General features: G+C 38.6%; 3 protein-coding genes across 6 annotated transcripts in view; all 3 read left to right on the top strand.

Moving 5' to 3' along the window:
- The window catches only part of tnika (TRAF2 and NCK interacting kinase a), a 59,530-nt gene extending 51,898 nt beyond the window's left edge, over positions 1-7,632 (top strand). For all 4 annotated transcript variants that reach the window (XM_063908179.1, XM_063908180.1, XM_063908181.1 and 1 more), the window contains 6 exons: positions 194-328; positions 849-949; positions 1,071-1,220; positions 2,985-3,144; positions 3,828-3,967; positions 5,058-7,632. In XM_063908179.1, the coding sequence (XP_063764249.1) occupies positions 194-328; positions 849-949; positions 1,071-1,220; positions 2,985-3,144; positions 3,828-3,967; positions 5,058-5,141 (770 nt within the window). In that variant the 3' untranslated portion in view covers positions 5,142-7,632. The remainder of the gene's footprint in view (positions 1-193; positions 329-848; positions 950-1,070; positions 1,221-2,984; positions 3,145-3,827; positions 3,968-5,057) is intronic.
- A 153-nt stretch (positions 7,633-7,785) lies between these two features.
- slc2a2 (solute carrier family 2 member 2) lies at positions 7,786-14,181 on the top strand. The gene is made up of 12 exons (XM_063908185.1): positions 7,786-8,201; positions 8,758-8,853; positions 9,782-9,990; positions 10,193-10,317; positions 10,479-10,594; positions 10,701-10,863; positions 11,478-11,584; positions 12,052-12,132; positions 12,270-12,374; positions 12,525-12,626; positions 13,083-13,286; positions 13,372-14,181. Exons 1-12 carry the CDS (start codon positions 8,187-8,189, stop codon positions 13,573-13,575), a joined length of 1,527 nt encoding a protein of 508 aa, XP_063764255.1. The 5' UTR covers positions 7,786-8,186; the 3' UTR covers positions 13,576-14,181.
- Positions 14,182-15,572: 1,391 nt separating this feature from the next.
- On the top strand, positions 15,573-20,448 carry LOC134881064 (eukaryotic translation initiation factor 5A-like). Its single transcript, XM_063908186.1, has 5 exons — positions 15,573-15,763; positions 16,719-16,888; positions 17,035-17,139; positions 18,285-18,422; positions 19,190-20,448. The coding sequence occupies exons 2-5, from the start codon at positions 16,727-16,729 to the stop codon at positions 19,247-19,249; spliced, it is 465 nt and encodes a 154-aa protein (XP_063764256.1). The 5' UTR covers positions 15,573-15,763; positions 16,719-16,726; the 3' UTR covers positions 19,250-20,448.
- The last annotated feature ends 1,194 nt before the right edge of the window (positions 20,449-21,642 follow it).

Below are 21,642 nucleotides of genomic sequence, written 5' to 3' on the forward strand. Positions count from 1 at the left end.
GACAAGTATGTGAGTTTGGTTAAGTCAAATAAAAAATTGAGTTAAATCATAGTAATCTAGTTGAGTCACAATGGTCATCGGCCATTGTGTGCTGTTTACAGTCAAATAGTTCTGTAATATATTTGAGGTTTTATGGACTTCATTCCTGTACAGTTGATCTAATTGTCTTCTTCATTTTGTCCTCCTCTCTCAGGGAAAAAGAATAAGTTGCGTGTCTACTACCTGTCCTGGCTGAGGAACAGAATACTCCACAACGACCCTGAAGTAGAGAAGAAGCAGGGCTGGATTACAGTGGGGGAGCTGGAGGGATGTGTGCATTATAAAGTTGGTAAGGATCTGTGGTTTTGTGTGTATACCGTGAATGAATATATAAATAGAATCAAGCATGCTACGGCTTAATGTATTCTAACGTGGCCTGAGCTGAATTGTTATTAAATATAGAAACAAATCCCTAACCAGATAAGACTCAGTTAATTCTCAACAGGGAGGGAGAATGAGTCAATACTTTATATTCAGCCACAGATGCAGCTACAGAATTCACACACATAAGCAAACCAAGGGTGTTTCCCACTGAATGCAGTACACTTTGGTATACAGTAGCTTTGACAATCATTTTTAATTGTTTATCTACATTATCTCTGAAGGTCACTCAGATCTGGAGCCAATGAAATCACTTCATACATCCCAAAATATGGACTTTATTCTTTTCATATGTAGTATGAACTGGAAATAAGTTATGGTTATACTAACCACAGGTCTTTGCCTGGCTTTTGCCCTTCATATTATTCAGTAGAACAGTTCAGCTGTTCATGTCAGCCGCTGATTTATTCTCTATGTTCTGTTTCCAGTAAAATATGAGAGGATTAAGTTCCTGGTGATTGCTCTGAAGAACGCTGTGGAAATCTATGCCTGGGCTCCGAAACCCTACCACAAGTTCATGGCCTTTAAGGTAAGGCAGCACAAAGTGCACATTATCAGATGTAGAGACGCACAATGAAAACACCGTATGACTACAGGCACGGCATCTCAGAATTGCTTTCCTTGTCTCTTTCTCCCTGCCTCCATTCCAGTCATTCACTGAGTTGCAGCACCGCCCTCAGCTGGTTGACCTCACGGTGGAGGAAGGTCAGAGGTTGAAGGTCATCTATGGCTCCAGTGTGGGCTTCCATGTCATCGACGTGGACTCGGGCAACCCTTACGACATCTACATCCCCTCACATGTAAGTACAAGACTGTGCTTGTAAATGTCTGTATCTTTTTGTTGAATCTTCAATAACACGTTTCTCTCACGCCCAATGAATTTGAATGAAAAACAGCACACATGATGTAAGGCAGAGGAGAGGGATAGCAGCATTTATTTTCTCCTTCCTAAAATATGACCTGCTTACCCAAGGTCAGCCATGACTCACACACTGTCTCATGAGGAGTAGCTTTTACATATACAGTGGCTTTTTCTTGACAAATTACCTATTTAATTGATCTGCTGTCGTGCGAGTAAAAGATTGATGGATGTTTTACCTCTTGTATCAGAGGCTTTTGCTAAATATGGTGCATTCCGCTCCGACTGCACATTAGGAAGCTCAAATTACTGAAGTACTAGAAATGTAGGAAGTTGCAGCTGCTACAACATTTCCTGTTGCAACAAAGGCATCCAAGGAGCATTATTGTGAAGAAGTGAGCGTACTCTTTCAGCATACCTCCTCTTACCTTAGCAGCATGCAGTCAGTTATAAATTCTAGTCCTCACTCAATCACTCATGGGAGCTCGATACACCATCAGTAGTTGTCCATGTGCGTGCTTGAATGCAAATCAGTTTTGGTACTTGCATGCAGATTACTTTTCCCGGGGTGGCTTAACTAATCGCATGCTTTTAACCAAATTAAGTGGAAACACTGTTCAGCCAAATTCTTGATTTGGTGGCAACATTTGAGTACCCCATCAAATACAGATTTGAAGACACACAATTGAAGTCAATTGAGTTCACTTTTTCCAGTGAGTGCAGCACAAGCCTTTTTATTAAAGCATTCCTCTTGAAGTGATTGTCTTTCACAATTTTTGCCTTTAATCTTCCTCTCTCTCTCCTTCCCTGCCAACTTCTCCTCTCTACAGTGTGCCAAACAGATGAAGGTGACATCCTGCCATCCACCCTTTAGACTAGATCAATAGATCTGTAGTAGAAAAACCCGTAGTGGATGCACAGGAGTGCTACATGTGTCTGTGCAGTACAGTTTATTAGAGTAGTGATTAATGGATAATTTAGATAGAAACAGGTTGCATGAATAAATTCATCTTACCCACAAGAGACATCACAAGCTACTGAAAACATGTTTAGTGCTACGAGTGAAATGTCTGGTCATGCTGGAACATACAATTGAAGAATAAAAACATAATTCCAAATATTTATTAACAAAATTAGTGTTTCTGTAATTCACATTTACATCTTTGTTCAATGCATTGCTGTCAGATGTTAGTCACAAATTGAGAACATTCTAAAAGCTTGTTTTGACTAATAAAACCACAGTATGATGTGGTGTTGTCTTTCCAGTTCGCATTCTTTTGTGTGTGGTTTAAGAGGAGTTTTTTCATCACCTTGTCAGTCTTTCGTCTAACCTGTTTGAGACGTCTGTTTGGGCAAGTGCACAGACTGGTTTCTCAGTTTGTTACTGATCCCAACTCTTCTGATGTTGTTTTAGTTAATAATGCTAACATAACAAATGTGTCTGTTCACCAAGGGATTCTCAGAGCCGAAGTCCGAACTTTTTGCGTCACAGATGCCCCTGATATTTTGCAGCCCCGACAATATCCATAAAATTTGCTTTTTAGAGGATTGCAGTATGCCGGTTTGAAAGGCCTGCCAAAATCTGTTGCATTAAACGGCCATCAGGAAACAGCTGTAACATTTGAATCTACTGTAGATTATTATTAAATGTGACAGATTTTGATTAAAGCCTCTGAAATGTTTGCTGTGTGTGTGTCTGCAACAGATCCAGAGCCAGGTGACGCCCCATGCCATCGTGGTGCTCCCAAAGACCGATGGGATGGAGATGCTGCTGTGTTACGAGGACGAAGGCGTCTACGTCAACACCTACGGGCGAATCACCAAGGACGTGGTGCTACAGTGGGGAGAGATGCCTACCTCTGTTGGTAAGTCCCACATCATACAATTTTAATATGTGTTTGGTTGATTTCAATAGATTTGTATCATCACTGGAGTCCTTAAAACATCATAGAGAAACACCCAGCTCGAAGATGTAAATAAAAAATGACTACACTTGAAGCTAAGAGGCTTAAATAACTTTATTGATGTATGCTAGAACCCACATCAGTGTATGTGTGTGTGTTGAAATGCAGATCAAAAGTATGTGAATTATCTGAGAAGTGAGCTTATGCGGGTTTATTTAAGGTTTAATTGCATTCAGAAATCTGTTTGGAAAATCTGCCTTCACAGCAAGGCTTCACAAGAGAAGGAAGAAGAAGGAAGCGATGGAGGTGGCAAGGGTAAAAGATTCAGAAGGATGGAAAATTGATATAGATTATCAAAAGTAAAGTAAAAATCCACACAAGTCACAAGGGAGAGAAAGAAAGAGAGGGAAACTAAGATATCGAAAGTCCAACAAAGAAATGTGCAACTGCATGTACTTTCTGTACCAGTAGTGTTTCAGAAGGGAAGTACTTTACTGCCCTCCTGTGGCAGACCGTGGTGTAACACTTTAAAGCTACCGTTGTTCACTCCAGTGAGTCCATATTTTACGTTGTGCTTTTGGATTTGAACTAAACAATACAGATTTGACTGATTAATGAGTCTTTTATGTTTTTCTCTTTTCCAGCCTATATCCACTCTAATCAGATTATGGGCTGGGGGGAGAAAGCCATAGAGATCCGCTCTGTGGAGACAGGTCATCTGGACGGAGTCTTTATGCACAAGAGAGCCCAGAGACTCAAATTCCTGTGTGAGCGAAACGACAAGGTGAAAAACACACTCTTTGATTCTCAGTTATTCTTATCCGATGTTTGGAATTGATTGAGTATTAACACGCACTATTCAAAATATACTTCAACTAGTCTTGACTTGTAGTCTGTCTTCAGTGGTCTTGATTGCAGCACTTGAAAATATAAAAAAATCCCACTGACATGAGTTATTAATTCCAAGTATTTATCATGTGTTCAATATAATAATGGTTTATTTAGAATATTAAAAGCATAAATAATTTCAGTCTGCTGCGCAGTAGCTCTTTAAATAGTGTAATGATAATAAAGCTGATCTTCAATCTTAGGTTTAAAAACATTGATTGTGAACATGTATCTTTTGTAGACAATCTTAAAAAGGCCCATAAAACCAAAAAGAAAGTTGTAATGCTATGCCATGAACATTTTCAAGTCCAAATAAGGTAGCAGGTAATATCCATTAGCTTTGTATGGTTAGATACTACATACAACTCAGTCTCATAATATAATTTACTTCTTCGATATGAACTTACATTTGAGAAATATAGAAAAAACACAGACAAGGGTTGTCAAAACTCTTTATCAGGCGTGCAATATAACCATGTTATGTTAACATAATTTAAATATTAGTTTTAATCCTGGTGTTTTATAAAATTTGAGAGCCGGATGCAGCATAATTTTGGTAGTCGAAACATTGCTTGTTTGGTATATTTTGCATCTGTAAGGTTAAACAGTCCTAGAAAAACCACAAAGCAAGCTTTTAATGCTATGTCAGATACCACATTTTCAAGGCCAAATAAGGTAGCAGGTAATATCTATGAAATTTGTATGGTTCGATCCAAGATACAACTTAGTCTTTCCAAATGTGAGCAAATTTGCAAAAAGAAACAACAACAAAAATGATTTAAGTACCGGTACATAAAGAGTGTATACATACTGTATATTGCTTACCCGTAGTTTGTAAAAGCTGACAAATATGGTTAATTCACTATATATTCCATCATTTAGTAAAAAAAGTACCGTTTCAGAAGCATAGTATTTGCTATTTGTACATAAAGAGTAAGGCTTCATTTAATAAAACTGAAAGCGAAATATTATCTTTCTCTCTGTAGGTATTCTTCGCTTCGGTGCGTTCGGGAGGTAGCAGCCAAGTCTTCTTCATGACCCTCAACAGAAACTCCATGATGAACTGGTGATGCCCCCCCACCTCATCCACTCTGCCTCACTCTCCCATTGGCCCGCCCGGCGACTCCCAGTTGGCCCACGGCACATCTCACAATGAAAAAAACAAACAAACAGACTGACCGAGAGGCCACAGTGAACTCTTTTAACACTGGAGTGACTAGAATCGCTTAGAGAAAAAAAAGTAATCATAGAGAAAAAACAACGAAGACCTGTTCTAAAGAAGAGACATGTTACCCTAGATTATTTTGGGTTATGCAGAAGCCATCGTTACTCAACTGACTGGCAAACCGGTGCCATTGACTCTCCAAATATCCTCTGTCCGTGTCTGTGACTCTTCCCTTTGTGTGTGTGTCCTCTCTCCAAACAAACCTTTTCGTTACAACAGCTGGAGAAATACACTTCCTCCCTTCGTCCCCACTTCTTTACAGTCCTCCCGCAGAAGATCTAGTCATCACTTTTTGACATCCTTTGACACCCATGTCCTCCATTTTCCACATTTCCTATCTGCCGTGTGTGGGCTCATTCCTGGATATCTTACACCTCAGAGGTCGGGGGGGGATAGATGAATAGGATTTAATATAAATTCAAATATAGTGAGTATGACAGTTTGTGGATTGAGGGTAGCTGAGGGATGACAAATCTACTCTGGATGTTAGCAGTGAAAAGCAGACAGCATGATTGATTTTCTTACTCCTTTGTCACTCCCCCCCTGCCTCCTCTACTTCCTCCTCTCGCCGTCTTTCCAGTCCATGAGTAAACTGAATTGTAATTTAGTGTTCGATCGCATCTCGCCGATAGAGATGCGGTGAGACAATCTGCTGTCATAGGCAGGTGGTCACAGTATGCAAAGATGATGTCCGTGTCCCTTTAAAAATAAATCACTGGTCCATCCTGTTTTCCTATTTCCTTCTTCTTGTCACAACCCATCATCATCCATCTCATCCCCCCTAGTTTCACAACTTTGTCCTTTAAACTCTGAAGGTGCTGCATCAAAAATACTGTAATATTAAATGAACAATGAGAGCGTCATTCTGTTCATTCTTTTTATTTCACTTATTTTCTTTTTCTGTCAGTCAGTTTTTGAATTGTGATAAAAATGTATAGCACATCCGTGTTTCTGAAATCAGGAGTGTATGTTGTTGTGTGTGTGAGTGCGTGCATAAATGTATGTGTGTGTTTGACTTGATGTGAAACGAGTCCCATTTAAATCAAGGTTGGGTATTGACATCAATGGCCAGAAAAAGAGTCATACATTCGTGAACTTTTACCTGAAGGTGATTAAAGCAACATTGAGTGTGTTTACAAGCAGATTTATGATGTTATATTAGTTTGAAGTTCATAAGGGGGTGTCTGACCACCAAGCATTTAAAGATAGGCCCTATTAGTGAGTGTTTTTCTGTTTCCTTTAACACAGTAGTGTTTTGGCTACTCACAAACGCAGCCTTGTTGCTGTAGGGAATACAAAGATGCTTATCCTGAACACAACCTCATCAGGATATGAGCTACAATCCCGAGTACTGTGTGCATGTGAAAGATCTAATTGTTGAAAAGCTGTGGTGTCCTTTTGAATCATGCTCTTCCCTGATTGGTTCTTCTGATTTTGGCTCCTACCTGTTTGTACAGTGCCTAGCATGATGTAAGCAAAACAAAAATGGAGGCCAAAAGATTATCGCTTGATTTACAATTAATAATTGTATTGCCTTTACAGTTAATTTACACTGGGTTTTTGTGTGTTAATGGCTAACCTTAACACATTACTGATGGTATTTGTCTCTTCTAATGGAGATTTTAACACATTTGATTTATTCTTTGAAAGGAGTAACTACATATGGTACGATAAAAAACATGTCATTTTTTTCTGAATAATATGTGTAGCTCAATCATTTATGCATACTGTATTAGATTTATAACACTATTGATTGCCAACTAGTTACACTAGAACTGGTATCCCTCTATGTTGGAGACATTCTGGTGGATGAACTGCTTACTCCTTAAAAAATGTAAAGTGACACAAAAACTAGACTCATTCCCCTACGGTGATTTAAATCAATTTATTTTCTGTTAAATAATTTAAAATCAAGCTATATTTTCAGACTTTTACATATCCACACGGTAGCTGTTCCTATGCAGCTGCAAGTTAGGTTCACCAAACTGTGTTATGGGTAGCAGGCTAACATTTTTAGCAATAAAGAGCCGAGCTGAACAAAACCATGTCTTCCCTGTTTGTGCACGCATGCATCTGTGTGTATGATTAAAAATCAAGTGTGAATGGGGCATATAAACTGTGTTTGGCCATCACAGAATTCACTCTTCCCATTGGAAAAGGCTGACTGTCAGTACACTGAGGACTCTCCTTTCAAAGATGAAACCACTGTATTCTTTGTTTTGTTCTATTTCTTGTTTTCTTTGTTTTGAAAGAGCATTACTAATGTCCTGTGTGGGGATTTATTTGTTTTGTAAAAGAGATGCTGTATGAGAGAAATAAATTAAACTAGAGCATTATGCTTACGTAGTTGTGTTTTTTTGGATGTGTTTGTGAGAGAACCTCTCTTTTGCAAGTGTGCACCTTTTTATCAGCTTCAGCCCTCAGACTTTGTCCATCCCTCAAGTATATCATTAACAGCAGTTCTGTGTGTGTGTCAGGGAGAGAAAAGTGTGTCCAAATGTCAATATTTCTACCAAATGTGCTATTTGGCAGTTGTTTTACTCTCCTTTATTATTTGAAATATGCTGTATTATTATTATTGTCCATCATTTACCAGTATGAAACACCACAATGCCTGAAACCAGTATTTTCCAAAAATATAATCCAGATGGTCTCACTGTTTGATCCCTTTGATTATCATTGTATTGCTTCCTTCCAATAACAATGTGTGTGTTTGTGTATGGAGGATTATTTTTTGTAAGACTTTTCTCAGCACTGTAGATCTGTGTGTGTGTGTATCCATACTGTATGTGTGCATGCATGTGTTGGTCGATTAGAGAGTGGACACAGCGTGATTGAGCTTTTAGCTTTCATTGATCATTACCAGCCTGGCTGACACTCTGGACCCATCATGGAGTCGGGAAAGGTAAGAAGATTCTTGGCAAAAGCAGTCTTTACATGTATTCCATAAAATGTCTATATATTCTTTCTAATAATTCGAAATCATGTAAGTAATATTTGTACAAAGGTGGTTGATTTTACCATACTAATGCCAATGAACCTTGAGGCTCTCAGAGGGTTACAGGTACCACTGAGACCTGAGGAAAACAACCGGCTCTTTATTCGTAGTTGTGTTGTGTGTTTGCATTATCATAAAGGGGATTGTAATGAATTAATACTTAAGAAAAGAAAATCATAGGATTCTGAGATTCTTGATAGTAATTAAAGCACTCGATGCATCTATCGATTAATTATTTTTATTCTGCTCGTGCACTTTTATTTGTGACCGTTAACTATTGACTCAGGTTCTTGTTTGTTTGCATGTTACATAGTGTGTGTGTGTGTGTGTGTGTGTGTGTGTGTGTGTGTGTGTGTGTGTGTGTGTGTGTGTGTGTGTGTGTGTGTGTGTGTGTGTGTGTGTGTGTGTGTGTGTGTGTGTGTGTGTGTTTGTCTTTATCTTAATGGTTACTCTACTCCTGCAGCAGCTAACAGGTACATTGGCCCTGGCTGTGTTCACTGCAGCTCTTGGGTCCCTGCAGTATGGATACAGTCTTGGAGTTATTAATGCACCCCAGAAGGTAAGCTCTACTGTCACCAGGCTCATCTCCTTTATAGTAGACTCTGACCAACCATCTAATTGCCTCACACAGACAATTGCATGCAAATCTCCAATTATGAACAAACGCACCCCACCCTGTGGCCAGTTGCCATAAAAGACAGTTTGTGTAAACACTTTCCTGCAGCTCTGGAGATGTATGTCTTACTCTTGGAGACCATGGAACAGAATTGATTTACTGATTGTCTAGAAAAACGTCTTATCACAACACCTTTTCTTGCCTGGCCATTAGATCATTGTTTAATCAGAAGCTTTGCAAGCTGTCTGATATTCTCAGGCCAGTATTGAGTAGGACTTTGCCTCTCCACCAAACACGGAGCGGCAGACGAGTCATAATGTCTCTCTGTTGCAAGCTTCTGGCACGGACATCCACAGATTTATGCAATGTTTTATAGGGACAGGGGTTATTTATAATGTGTAATATTTTTTTATTTGCATTTCTTATCATGTTTCATAAAGCAATTTCCTAACAACTAAGTTGTTTGGCAATAAAGTACGCTTTACATAGTGGCCTCATAAGCCCTCATAAACTGGCTCTAAGTAGGTAATTATGCATTCTTAGTTCTCTGATACAGTTGTTAAACTGCATTAATTGCAGCTACCACCTGAATATTGATGCTCTAAAGCAGTGATATAAAAAGGATGGCACCTAAAAGAGGCTTATGTCCTGAAAGATATCATGAAACAATGAGCATCAGTTTCAAATACTGTCCTTTCAAATAACATCTTCTCTCGTTAATTGTAATTTTGCATAGTTAATGTTGCTACTATGCATATTTACAAATGACATTTTATCAGAATGTTTTTTGTGTCTGCATTTTCATGTGTCTGTGTGCATATTCCGGTGTGATTGTACCTCTTGATGTTCCATAAACATATCCTTGTCATAGGTCATTCAAAACTATTATGGCCGTTCTCTGGGGGTGTGGTCAGAGAGGACTGCTGTCCTGTCAGAAAACAGCACAGAGGAAGAAGAGTACTCAGGGGCGGGACATCACCCTGCTGTGATCATTTATTGGTCACTGTCGGTGGCAATCTTCTCCATCGGAGGCATGTTATCATCCTTCCTGGTGGGATATGTGGGAGACCTGAGAGGGAGGTGAGAAAGGAGGGATTAAATAATGTGGGCACACTTAATGAAAAAAGATGAAAGTGGTGGGGAAAAAATGATGAATTACATTGTTATTAGAGTTATCAGATTAGAGATAAAAGAAATAAAAGTAAAGTTCAAAATTATCCAGCATCATTAGGGAAATGTGCCATGGTGAGGATATTTATAATTCTCTCTTTCCCTCTTGCAGGATAAAGGGCATGTTGATGGTGAATGTTCTTGCAGTAGCAGCAGGGTTGCTGATGGGTCTTTGCAAAATTTGGAAACCTCACATCATGGTTATCTCGGGCCGTGCTGTAATGGGCTTTTACTGTGGTACAGTTAATCACACATAGAATCCTTAAATTAATGCTCACATCATTAATTTGAATATCCCAATGTCTATAGGTTACATAAAAGTACATTCACAAGGGTTATACTGTCATATATCCAACAGTGAATGTTTGTTTGAAGTCCCAATGTTGTGTATCTTCCAGGGTTGACATCTGGGCTAGTGCCTATGTACATTGGAGAGATTGCACCTAAGGCTTACAGAGGGGCTCTTGGGACATTACACCAGCTGGCTATAGTCATTGGCATCCTAATCAGCCAGGTGAGGACGGGTTTTCTCACACACAAAGAAAACACATGATAAACACACATCATGCTCGATGTCTTTCTGAACACATAACCTAAACTGTGTTTGTTTGTGATTGTAGGTAATAGGCTTGGACTTTATACTTGGTAATGCTGTTATGTGGCCCCTGATGCTTGGTCTGTCTGGAGCTCCAGCAGTGTTACAATCTTTACTGCTGCCCCTATGCCCTGAGAGTCCACGGTACCTCTACATTGTACAGGGCAAGGAGCAAGAAGCTCGAAAAAGTAAGAGTTACTCACAGCACCTCTCTATGTTATCCTTTTTTTTCTCTCTCTCTAGTGCGCTCTTATTGAACCACTATATGCTCAATAATTCAGAAACAGGATATAGGCTTCATAAGATACTTTAAAGCAGTTTGGGAAATATGCTGGCTCACCTTCTTGCACAGAGTTAGATGAGATAATCAATAGCTACCACCCCTATAATTGACTCCTGAATACAGCCAGCTGCCAGCTAGCTTAGCTTAGCACTTAAACTGGTATTTGGGGTCAAACAGTGAACCTAGCTTTGCCCAAAATTAAACTAAACCTAAACAAACAGGAATTTTAATTACAGTATATTCCAAGATTTTTACAGGTGCAGGTTTTTCAATTTGTTACCTTTAGATAAAGCCAGGCTATCTATTTCCAGTCTTTTAGCTAAGCTATATGCTAACTAGTAGGCTGTATTTTTTATATTTACTGCACAGATATAAGAGTGCTATTATTTTTCAACTAACAAATAAGTGTGTATCCCACAATGCTATTCCTTTAAGTACATTTAACTGACACTACGTTCATAATTCAGTCGTTTGTGCATGCTAAGTTCATGTCTCCTTTCGCTCTACATTGTCTTGCAGGTCTGCTTCGCCTGAAGGGAGAATATGATCCAACTCCTGATCTTGAAGAGATGAGGAGAGAGAAAGAGGAGGCAGACAAGGAGCCAAGGGTCTCTATCATTTCTTTGGTAAGTTTCTTGGAGGGTCACTTGAGATATAGTATTGTCACATATACCCTAATAATGTATAGTATCTCTCGTGAATTGTACTTTAAATATAAATCGCTGATAAACTCCCTGAGCCACAAAACATTATTCAACATGTTTACTATAACTTGCTGCTCTAATTTCATCCTTCCAGATCCTGTCTAAAGTAATATAATTGTTCTAATTACAGTAGTATCAATAAGATCAGTCGCCAGCTCCCATGTGAACCAAAAGATTTCTGCAATCGCAAAATCACATAAAAAAACGTGATCCAGAAGAATAAAAATGACATGATATTGTTTTATGGTGCTCTGCTTGTATCAATCCAGGGTAGAACAGCAGAATAACAGGAAAAGATTGGACAAGAAATCTACATCTGCAATTATTCTGTGCATACTAGTCCTGCACTTAAAAAAAATTGTACCCTACTAATCTGTATTCCCTCCCAGATCCGCTCGTCCATGTACAGACAGCAGCTGATTGTTGCCCTCATGATGCACCTCTCCCAACAGTTGTCTGGCATCAATGCGGTGAGTGCCAGCTTTTGTAAATGCCGAAAAATGTAGCACATGATCGGTATTGCTCTGTATGAGTGTAAGATATCTCACTTTCCACAAACAACCTGCTACTGTAATAACTGAAAAGCTATACTTGTTTTGTCTTCAAGATATTTTATTATTCCACGGCTATCTTCACTCGGGCAGGTGTTGGTCAGCCGGTCTATGCAACCATAGGAGTTGGGGTTATCAACACAATCTTCACTATGGTGTCTGTGAGTAACTGTATTAACATGCATACTGATGCAACACTCATATGCATGGACATTAAACAATGAATGTGCACTGGTATTCTCATATTTTTTCTACACACCAAGACACATCACACATTTCCACACAGATAAACAGTGTACTGTCTGTTCTAGGTTGCACTTGTGGACAAGGCTGGCAGGCGCACTCTGACTCTGGTTGGTCTGGGAGGGATGTGCTGCTGTGCAGTTGCCATGACAGTGGGGCTAAAATTCCAGGTTTGTTTCTCAGGTGTCACAAAGTCAGCAACTTGACCTGTACTTTAAGCCCTCTTGGGTTTCAAGTAGCGATTTTAAGTGCGTTGCCTGCAATAGTTTCCTCTGTTCTTTAACATCTGCATTAACTCACTGACTTGTTGCTTCATTAGTCTTGAGCTTTACACTGCATATACATGGAGCAACATATCCAATACCTCATCTCTATAAGTAAATGATTTGTCACGCTAAAGAGGACAATGTAGTTAAAAGAGGCCCAGATAGGACAAACCTGTAGGTTTGCAAAGAGTTCATATTTGTTAAAGCTTCTGAATCACATACAAGAACAAGTAAAGCAGAGCAGAAAAATGGAATCAATAATATCATATATTATACTGTATTTCCATCTCTTTCTCGTGCAGTATGTGATAGGTCCAAGAAATCCCGAAAATACAATAACTGATGCACTTTTCGTTTCAGGGTGATTACCCATGGATGAGTTACTTCAGCATGACAGCTATTTTCCTCTTTGTGAGTTTCTTTGAAATTGGTCCTGGTCCGATTCCATGGTTCATAGTTGCTGAACTGTTCAGTCAGGGACCCCGACCTGCAGCTATCGCTCTGGCTGGCTGCTGCAACTGGACCAGCAACTTCATCATAGGCATGACCTTTCAATATATACAGGTAGGCAGAAAGGACATACCTATGTACTGTAAACTCATAAAATCTGACATGGTCTCACACCTGTCTTTTTCATTTTCCTTTTCAGGAGTGGTTAGGTCCTTATGTGTTCATCCTGTTTGCTGGGCTGCTGCTCGGCTTCACAGTGTTTATTTATCTCCGGGTCCCTGAGACCAAGGGCCAAAGTTTTGAAGAGATTGCTGCTGTCTTCCAGAAGGGCCAGAAAAAGTTGGTACAGGGCCCCAGAGATGCTACTGAACTGCAGGAGCTCAAAACATCCACAGATGCTTGAGACGACAGCGGTGTATTATTATCGATTTGTGTGTGTGCAAAAGTGTGTCTGTCTGTCAGTATTTCAAATGTCAAGCGTTTATCCTTGTAGTACTTTACCAGTTGGGTTATAAAGGAGTGAATCACAGAAATACTTTTTCATTATGTTAATATGAGAGCCATACAACAACCAGCAGGGACTTACAATATTGTACATGACTATTGTTAAAGTGAAAGGGATACTTGGATTGTTGAACCGACAATGACATTGATACCAACTTTTTGTTCCCCTTAGCTGTACTGTGCTCTATATCAACTGCAGAACTTAGTCCCGTTACCAAATGTGGCCCAGCATTAGACAAAGTAGGCAAAGTGAGCAAACAGCTGGTGAACATGGAGGGGTATTCAGCAGTAAAGAGACAGATATAGACCAAAGGAGCTAAAAGGAAAATTAATACTTGGCTCACATTCATCGACAGGCAAAAAAGGCAGCTGTTTTTTTACCGTAGTGATTGGAGCTCCTTCTGCGGTTAATCATTCGGATATATTTCAAAACTGTCCAAAAATATTGTGACCAGAAATAAAGAGTATTATACTTACTGGCATTATGCTGAATCAAGTAATGGTATATCACCTAAAGGATTACTTTCTATGGAATTACTTCACCATTGTCTGTCTTGAAATATGATTATAAACCTGCCTTTGCTCAAAAGTGTGTATTTCTCATTATTTATTTAAATGTTTCCTTCTCTTTCCAGAATTTTGTATGTATTGATACATTTGACACTAAAAGGTTATTTGTATATTCATCTGCTTAAAGGGGGAACGTTTCTCTATGCTTAACCTGAGTTTTTGGCATGTATGCATGTCCATAACTTTTTAACACAACTAGCTTGGAGCCAAAGGTGGTCCAATAAGTAACATGTAGAAGTGTAATGTGAAGCCTCCAGGGCAAATTCCCTGACGGACTTTGTAGAGATACATCTTGGGTCTAACAAATAAACCTTTTAAACAACACATACTCGCAACATGTGCTTGGCTTTTTCATAAGATTAATACAGTTAATGTTTTTTAATATTTTAAAGAGGTGATTAAAAATGATTTGGGGAATGGGACATAGTACAGCAAAGCAGAGTGTTTACATGAATCATGTCTTGATGGGACCTCTAGAAAATGTTGTGTTTTATCTGCACTGTTGTAGGGATGCATACAGTACAGTACAAAAGCAATTCTTTATTAGCTGCATCTTTATACATATTTTTTATTTTACATGTATGCTGCAGGATAGCTTGTGAATGTTACTCCAGGTGGTACTAAAGTGTGATTTAAGTGTTGTTTATATTTTAATCCAAATGTGCAAAGTAACTTTTATATTAAATAAATGTAGTGAAGTAAAAGGACACTTTTCACCTCTGAATTGTATTGGGGTAGAAGTACAAAATAGCAAAAGATTTTAATACTCAAGTACAGTGAAAGTCTCTCAAAATTGTACTTAAGTACAGTACTTGTACAAAAAATCCTTTATTAGTCCTATAGCCAGGAAATGTACAGTTACAGCAAAAGTGGCATAAAAAGGAATTCAATAATACACAATTAAAAAAGTATAAGAACAGAATCAAAGCTATAAAAAATAAATAAAATAGGAGCAATTTAAGTAAGACTAAGAGACACACATTAGCACATTAAAGTATTGCGACCTCAGAAATAAGTTTAGTGACATTTAAGAAAATGTGAAAAGTGTTTAGCCTATATTGCACATTGCATTTATTGCAAACGATTTCAATCGTCTGTGTTGTGTGGTGGTTAAAAATATCAAAACTTACAAAATACATCCAGTAACAGTTTTGAGATAGCAGCCATGTGGTCGTATTAAAGGTGGAAGCATACTGCACAGTTAATTAAAGACTTATCACAGAAGTAGCGCATGAGTACATGTACTTAGTTACTTTCCACCACTGGTTATCTGCTTAAAATAACTATAGCTGTCATATTACTGGGATGTAACGTTGTACCGGATAGTTCTGTAGAGATGCGGTAGATGCGGTTCTGTGCATGCAGCAAAAAATACTGTCCATGAGGCTTGCCCATCCCCCAGCCACGATACGACGTAACCAGAGCCCGGTACCTGCCCTCTGTGCTCCTCCTGCCATACAAAAGCTCTACGCATGCGAACTGACTTTTTTCTGTTTGGTATAAAGCAAGAAGACGGGGTAAGTAAAAATGCACGTGCTTATAAGTAACACTTTAACGTAACGTAACCTATTGTTTTTGCATTGTAGTGAGTAATCAATGAATGTATAATACTGTGAGGCATTGAAAGTGAGTCAGGAAAGCGAGACGATGTTTGAAAGAAGTTTGCAACATACCCAGGCTAACGTTAGCAACACTACAGCTAGCCCGGGTGTGGATCCGTGTTAGCAAGCTAATTTAGCTAAAGTATGACAGAAAACACACGAGGTACGAACCCTAAGCTAGCATCAAGCTACAGTGTCCAGCTGCCACGTTACATAGCTAACTAGATGTTTGCTAGCTTTATAAGAAAAGCTATCCAACCATTTTAACGCTACTTCACTTAACAATGAACAAATAGGGCGGCTAATATGTTTGAGTACTTATTTGGCTGTTACTCCGAACAGTGTGTAAAAGAAAATATGACACGCCAGTAACATGGCGTACAACTAGACACATTAGCAATTAGCTTTTAGCTGTTCGGATAACGGTAGTTGGTCAGCGAAATAGTTACTATGCATTGGATACTTTTATTTTTATTTTTATGGAAGTGTGGGACCTGAATGGTTGAACAAAAGCGGAGAGTATCAGTTAGCTTGAAAAGACACATTTAGCGTCGAGCAAAAGCGTTCGTTTATAGTTGCCATCTTCCTCTCTGGTCTTTCGGTTATTGATTTATAAAGCACTTATGGCCCAACCACCTCCCCTTCTAACAGCTGTTGGGATTCCTAACATGTTCTTGGACGTAGTCTTCGTTCAATGTTTACACGTGTATGTACAATGAACACATTGGTGCTCACCCGGTACCACACACACGAACGCTTGTATTGCTCCTCTTGGACATGTATGCTAGCAGTTTTTAATACTACACACATCCTTATTAGTTTTGCTGCCGTCTCAAATATTACATATATGTTCTTTTGCTGGATGGCATAGATTTCAACATGGGAGATGAAGATTTCTCAGCTGCGAGTTCTGGGGCCTCTGAAACATTCCCACAGCAGTGCTCTGCATTGAGGAAGAATGGCTTTGTCATGCTGAAAGGACGTCCCTGTAAGATCGTTGACATGACTACCTCCAAGACTGGCAAGCATGGACACGCCAAGGTAAAACCTCCTCGTCCATCCTCTGGAATGCAAAGCTTAAGGCAATTTTGTGATTTGGCCTACATTTCTCAGTTTTTCCTCATAGCCTCCAATGGCTTCCTTACTTGGCCTGAAGCCAGATCTAATCAGTTCTGATGTTTTCCCAGGTTCACTTAGTTGGAATTGATATCTTCAATCAGAAGAAGTATGAAGATTTGTGCCCATCTACCCACAACATGGAGGTCCCAAATGTTACAAGGAAAGATTACCAGGTGAGATGACCCTTTTGGATCTTGATATAACTTGATGGCCCACAAATGTATCAGGCATTTATAATATATTCTGTCATTTGAAAGCCAAGAACTGTCTTCCTAGCCAGTCAATTGATGTTTTGACTTTTTTCTTTTTGAAAACCAGTGGATTCATTTCCTATAATGTTTTAAATAACCTAATGCAAATGAGTCGGTTTGATGCTAGAAAACAAATGCTTTTTAAATAATTGTTAATCAGTTGTTTCACATGCTTTACAGCTGACCTGTCTCCCCAGTAGTTGTGCAAGCCTCTGAATGTTTTCAAACTGGTTTAACAGCTTTTGAACACATGTGCTCATCCATCATAGTTTGAAGGCTGTTTTGTTATAGAATGTCTCCAAAACGCAAGAAAACAATTGTTGAATTATTAGTGGGAACACTAGTTTTTAGCTTTTAGAGTAGATTTGGTTCTGCTGAATCTTGCTTAATTGTGCTGTGGCAAAAGATTCTACTAGAGAATTGACACTTTGTAATAATACACAGTAAATATGTGTATGCTCTATTATATTTAGTAACACTTTAAAGAATAATAGGAAAAAAGCATAGAGCAAGCGAGTCACCACAATGCATAATTAAGTCTATTAACAATAATAATTGCGTGTGATAAATGAAAGAGTAGGACCTTTCACAAGTCATTCAAACTTGTGAAATGTATAGATATCCTACTTTTATCTTAAGTGTATTCAAAGAAGCACATAACAATCCCAAGGGTCTTTGCAGCATGCCATGCCATGGTATCAATCATCCTTTGGAGGATATAGTTTACAAATCCAATTTCCCCCTTGGGTTCAATTAAGTATTTCTGCTAGTATACTTAAAAGTCAATATTTCAAAAAATGCTTCATGAGCATTGTTGGCTTTTTGTGATGGAGCCCGAGCTGTACGGCACCACTGAATGACCGCATGTTTGTGCTCAATCACCTACAGTTAAGCATTACGTCTCCTTAACATATTTCCATCTGTTTTTGTGTTGCCTTTGCCCCTCTCCTATTGGCCTGATCCTCTAGGACTCTGTTGACAATCATTGGTCACACAATATTTCACAAAAAATGTTTCAACATTTTAAAGATTTAATAACGGTTTACTTTTTCTGATGGCTTGTTTAGTTTTTGGATCTGGATACCGTTGATGGCTACCTGACCCTTATGGAAGAAAATGGAACAACCAGAGAGGACCTCAAACTACAAGAAAATGATGTGGGCAAAGAAATCAAAACCAAGGGTGAAAATGGAGAGAGTTTTGTGGTGAGTTTTTGTAGATTGTTAATTTTATTTGTTTCACTGGTAGTGGCTGAACTTTCTGAACAATTATGCAAGTGATGAAATGTCTTTACATATGTTTATTTCAAATAGTCAGAGTAAATATCCTTTGCAAGTTGGCTATGTTAACTGATATTAAATGAAACTTTAGCATTGTCCCAGAGCTGTCTCTCGAGTATCAAGGTGCAGAATCTGCTGGTTTTTGCTTCATGCAGCAACTGTATGCACGCAGCACTGTTTGCTTGGCTTGCCTTTTTTTATATTCTATTTTTATTTTTAGATTAAACTAAAAGGTACAACGCTGTGACAGTTTACTCGATTGCTGTATCAGATTTCTCTTTATTTAAAGTTCTTGAACACTCTATCTAACCTGAAACAGTTTAAACTCACACTAAACCTTTTTTAATTAATGTCTGTTGTAGTTTCGATGAAGACCTTTCCACTAAAACGTGTTTATTGTTGAGGTTGTGACAAACCAAGGTGGCTAAAATGTTTAAATGTTTTGTCAGAATGACGGTGGACTCCTCATTGCCTAATCTGCAATCATGCTTATCCTCCTTTTTCACTCATTGGTACTGAAGGCCTCTCTACTATATTTTTATTTACAGCTGATTGACAGTTAATGTGTATTATAGGCAATACCGCATAGTTTGAAGAGTACAAGGTTTAACTTAAAAATGTTTTCAGCAGAAAAGCATTTAGAGTTGCTTTCTGAAGTTCCCTGATCTTATTTTATTCTCCTCCCTCTTCAGGTCACTGTGCTGAAAGCTTGCGGGGAAGAACAAGTCGTTGCCACTAAAGTCTTGAATTAACGCGTCCTGGACACTGCTGGAGACCTCGCACCCCTAATCTCCAGTTTGATTTTGAAGCCTCACCAAAGCTACGGGCCTTGTCTCCATATCACAACTAGTTCTCCCAACGGGAAACTGAAATCTGGAGACTGGACTGGAGCAGCTTTTTCAACTTTACCTTGGGGTCCAAGCTGACTGGCATTATGTTTAATCAATGAAATTATCCGCCTGTAGCCACCCACTCTGCACTGGCTAACCATTATATTCCAGGAATTCCTATCAACATTCCAGTACTTAATTATTTTTTTGCTTATGGGACCCTTTTTTCTGTTTCGCATTACTTTTTAATTCCCTCTTTCTTTTCCTGAATGGAATGTGGAGATATTGAGTTGGCTGTGAGCATGTAATTTAGAGCTTGTTTACAGATGAGACACCTTGCTTTCTCACCTTAGATGTTTTGTGACTCTGCGGGCTGACTTGGCACCTCAAGCGATTTCCAGCTCTTGTTGGTTGAACTCAATTGATGGCTGGAATATTCTGTCTTTGACAATTAAACATATGCATGCACACAATTTGACTCGTATACACATAGCAGCTATGAATAATGTAAAGCGCAACATCTTTTTCTCATCTCTGCTCGACTACAAAATAATCCCAAGATTTCTCCTGCATCTTGCCAGGTCTAAACAGGACTGGTCTTTTGTAGCAGTGAACTCTGGTGTTGTTGGGTGCGGTGATTCTCTTTTCTTCTATGCGATGAAACTTTTTTCTTTCACATGAGGCCTTTCCGAGCTTACACATGTATAGAAATTGATTTTGCAAGAACAAAACACTGAAAACATTTACTATTAGCAACATACTGCTAAAGCAAATCTTCGCACACAATATTGGAAATAAGAAACCATATTTCAAATTAATAGGATGTAGCCAAATCAAGATGGTATTTCTGCTGTAATTCTTTTTGTTTTGGGGAAACATTGGTACCCAAAACATAATGTAATACTCGCAGAACATATTGTACACAACATGAAAACAATGACTGTTACCATTGGGCTGTATTTTGTTTTGCGGGTGAGGGAAAGCAGTTATAGAAAGAACATTTGGGAGTTGTAGGTCTGTTTGCAGTTGAACAGGATTTTTAAGCATTTTGTGCAGAGCTCACATTCTGTACGGAGTGTGTCTCAATTATTTTTTTGAAATAAAAATACCAATATGCTGAATGGTTTTCTATATTTACATCAACAGTCAAAAGCTGTCATTTGGGTTGCTTTAGATACTGTGTTTACATGCAGGTAGTTGGGTATCCTCTATTTCCTTCCCTACATTTACAAACTACCATAATTAAGGCCTGATTCTAGTGAAGATTTTTTAAAATATATATATACACCGGAAATTCAGCTCTGGAAATGACTGGCCTTTTTTCTGATTTGTTTGATTTAGTCACTAGCGATATTTTTTCTATTTCTAGGTTTTGGTCCTGGTCTTTGTAAAAACCTATTTAGAAACTCTTATCTGAATATACACGTTCAAGAAATCCAGTTTCTGCCAGAAGGTGGCAATACCCGGATCAGTTTAATGGATGCAAACACGGTGCACTAAATGATATAACATTTGGAAGATGTTCTGTGCAGCTTTCATGTTCTTCGTACAACAGCAGCTAGTCTGACTTAATATTGTTTTACTTATATTAAGACAAGTCCAAGACCAAAGTCTGAATATTTTGTTTTTTCATGATTCTATATGGATTTGGGTTCTCTACATTACGAATTTGTTCTGTGTATTCTTTCCCTTGAATATGTCCAGAGCTTTGGCTTCCAACTCTTGCCATTTCTTTTTTGACCACCTACTTTTACTTATGGCACGCAGCAGCTCAACAATAGTACCTTTGAACTGCAAAGGTGGAAGCTACTAGATTAATGTAATATTGACTCGAGCTGTAAGAAAATAAATTTGACTCGGTGTATATCGTAAGACGTACAGTGTATATCACTCGAAGAACCTGCTTGTCTTCTCAAGCACATACAGTAATTCCTCTCGACTGCAGGCTGTAGCACCTCACCTAGATTTTTTCCTTTTATCTAGCCCTCAGACGGTGTGCAAAAGTAACATGTTATATGCAAATTGCAGGAAATGGTGACTTGGGGTATTAAATAAAGCTTTGTAAAAGTTGGTAGCAGTATTAACTTCTGATTCCTTTTGAGAAAAATGTTTAGGGAGATGTCCTTTCCTTTGTTATTAGATTCAAACTGCTAGAAGTACAAACCCAAATGATTGAGGGAAGTGTCATATCAGATTTCCGAAGTGATAAGAAACATTTGTGAACGGTATCCAAAGTGAGGATAGTAAAATACAATTGTCTCATATCTGTACTAATCCGGTATTGGACAATTGTTTAATGCACCCTAACCAATTTT

This window comes from Eleginops maclovinus, chromosome 19 (assembly GCF_036324505.1).
Source record: "Eleginops maclovinus isolate JMC-PN-2008 ecotype Puerto Natales chromosome 19, JC_Emac_rtc_rv5, whole genome shotgun sequence".
In the NCBI taxonomy this organism is placed as follows: domain Eukaryota; kingdom Metazoa; phylum Chordata; class Actinopteri; order Perciformes; family Eleginopidae; genus Eleginops; species Eleginops maclovinus.

What these genes read in the sequence shown, in the direction of transcription:
- slc2a2 (XM_063908185.1), top strand. An exon ending in GTGGGAGACCTGAGAGGGAG is followed by an intron (nt 9,991 to 10,192) that starts GTGAGAAAGGAG and finishes TCCCTCTTGCAG; the next exon opens with GATAAAGGGCATGTTGATGG. An exon ending in TTGGCATCCTAATCAGCCAG is followed by an intron (nt 10,595 to 10,700) that starts GTGAGGACGGGT and finishes TTGTGATTGTAG; the next exon opens with GTAATAGGCTTGGACTTTAT.
- LOC134881064 (XM_063908186.1), top strand. Translation starts at nt 16,727, where the DNA reads ATGGGAGATGAAGATTTCTCAGCTGCGAGTTCTGGGGCCTCTGAAACA. An exon ending in GCAAGCATGGACACGCCAAG is followed by an intron (nt 16,889 to 17,034) that starts GTAAAACCTCCT and finishes ATGTTTTCCCAG; the next exon opens with GTTCACTTAGTTGGAATTGA. An exon ending in TTACAAGGAAAGATTACCAG is followed by an intron (nt 17,140 to 18,284) that starts GTGAGATGACCC and finishes TGGCTTGTTTAG; the next exon opens with TTTTTGGATCTGGATACCGT.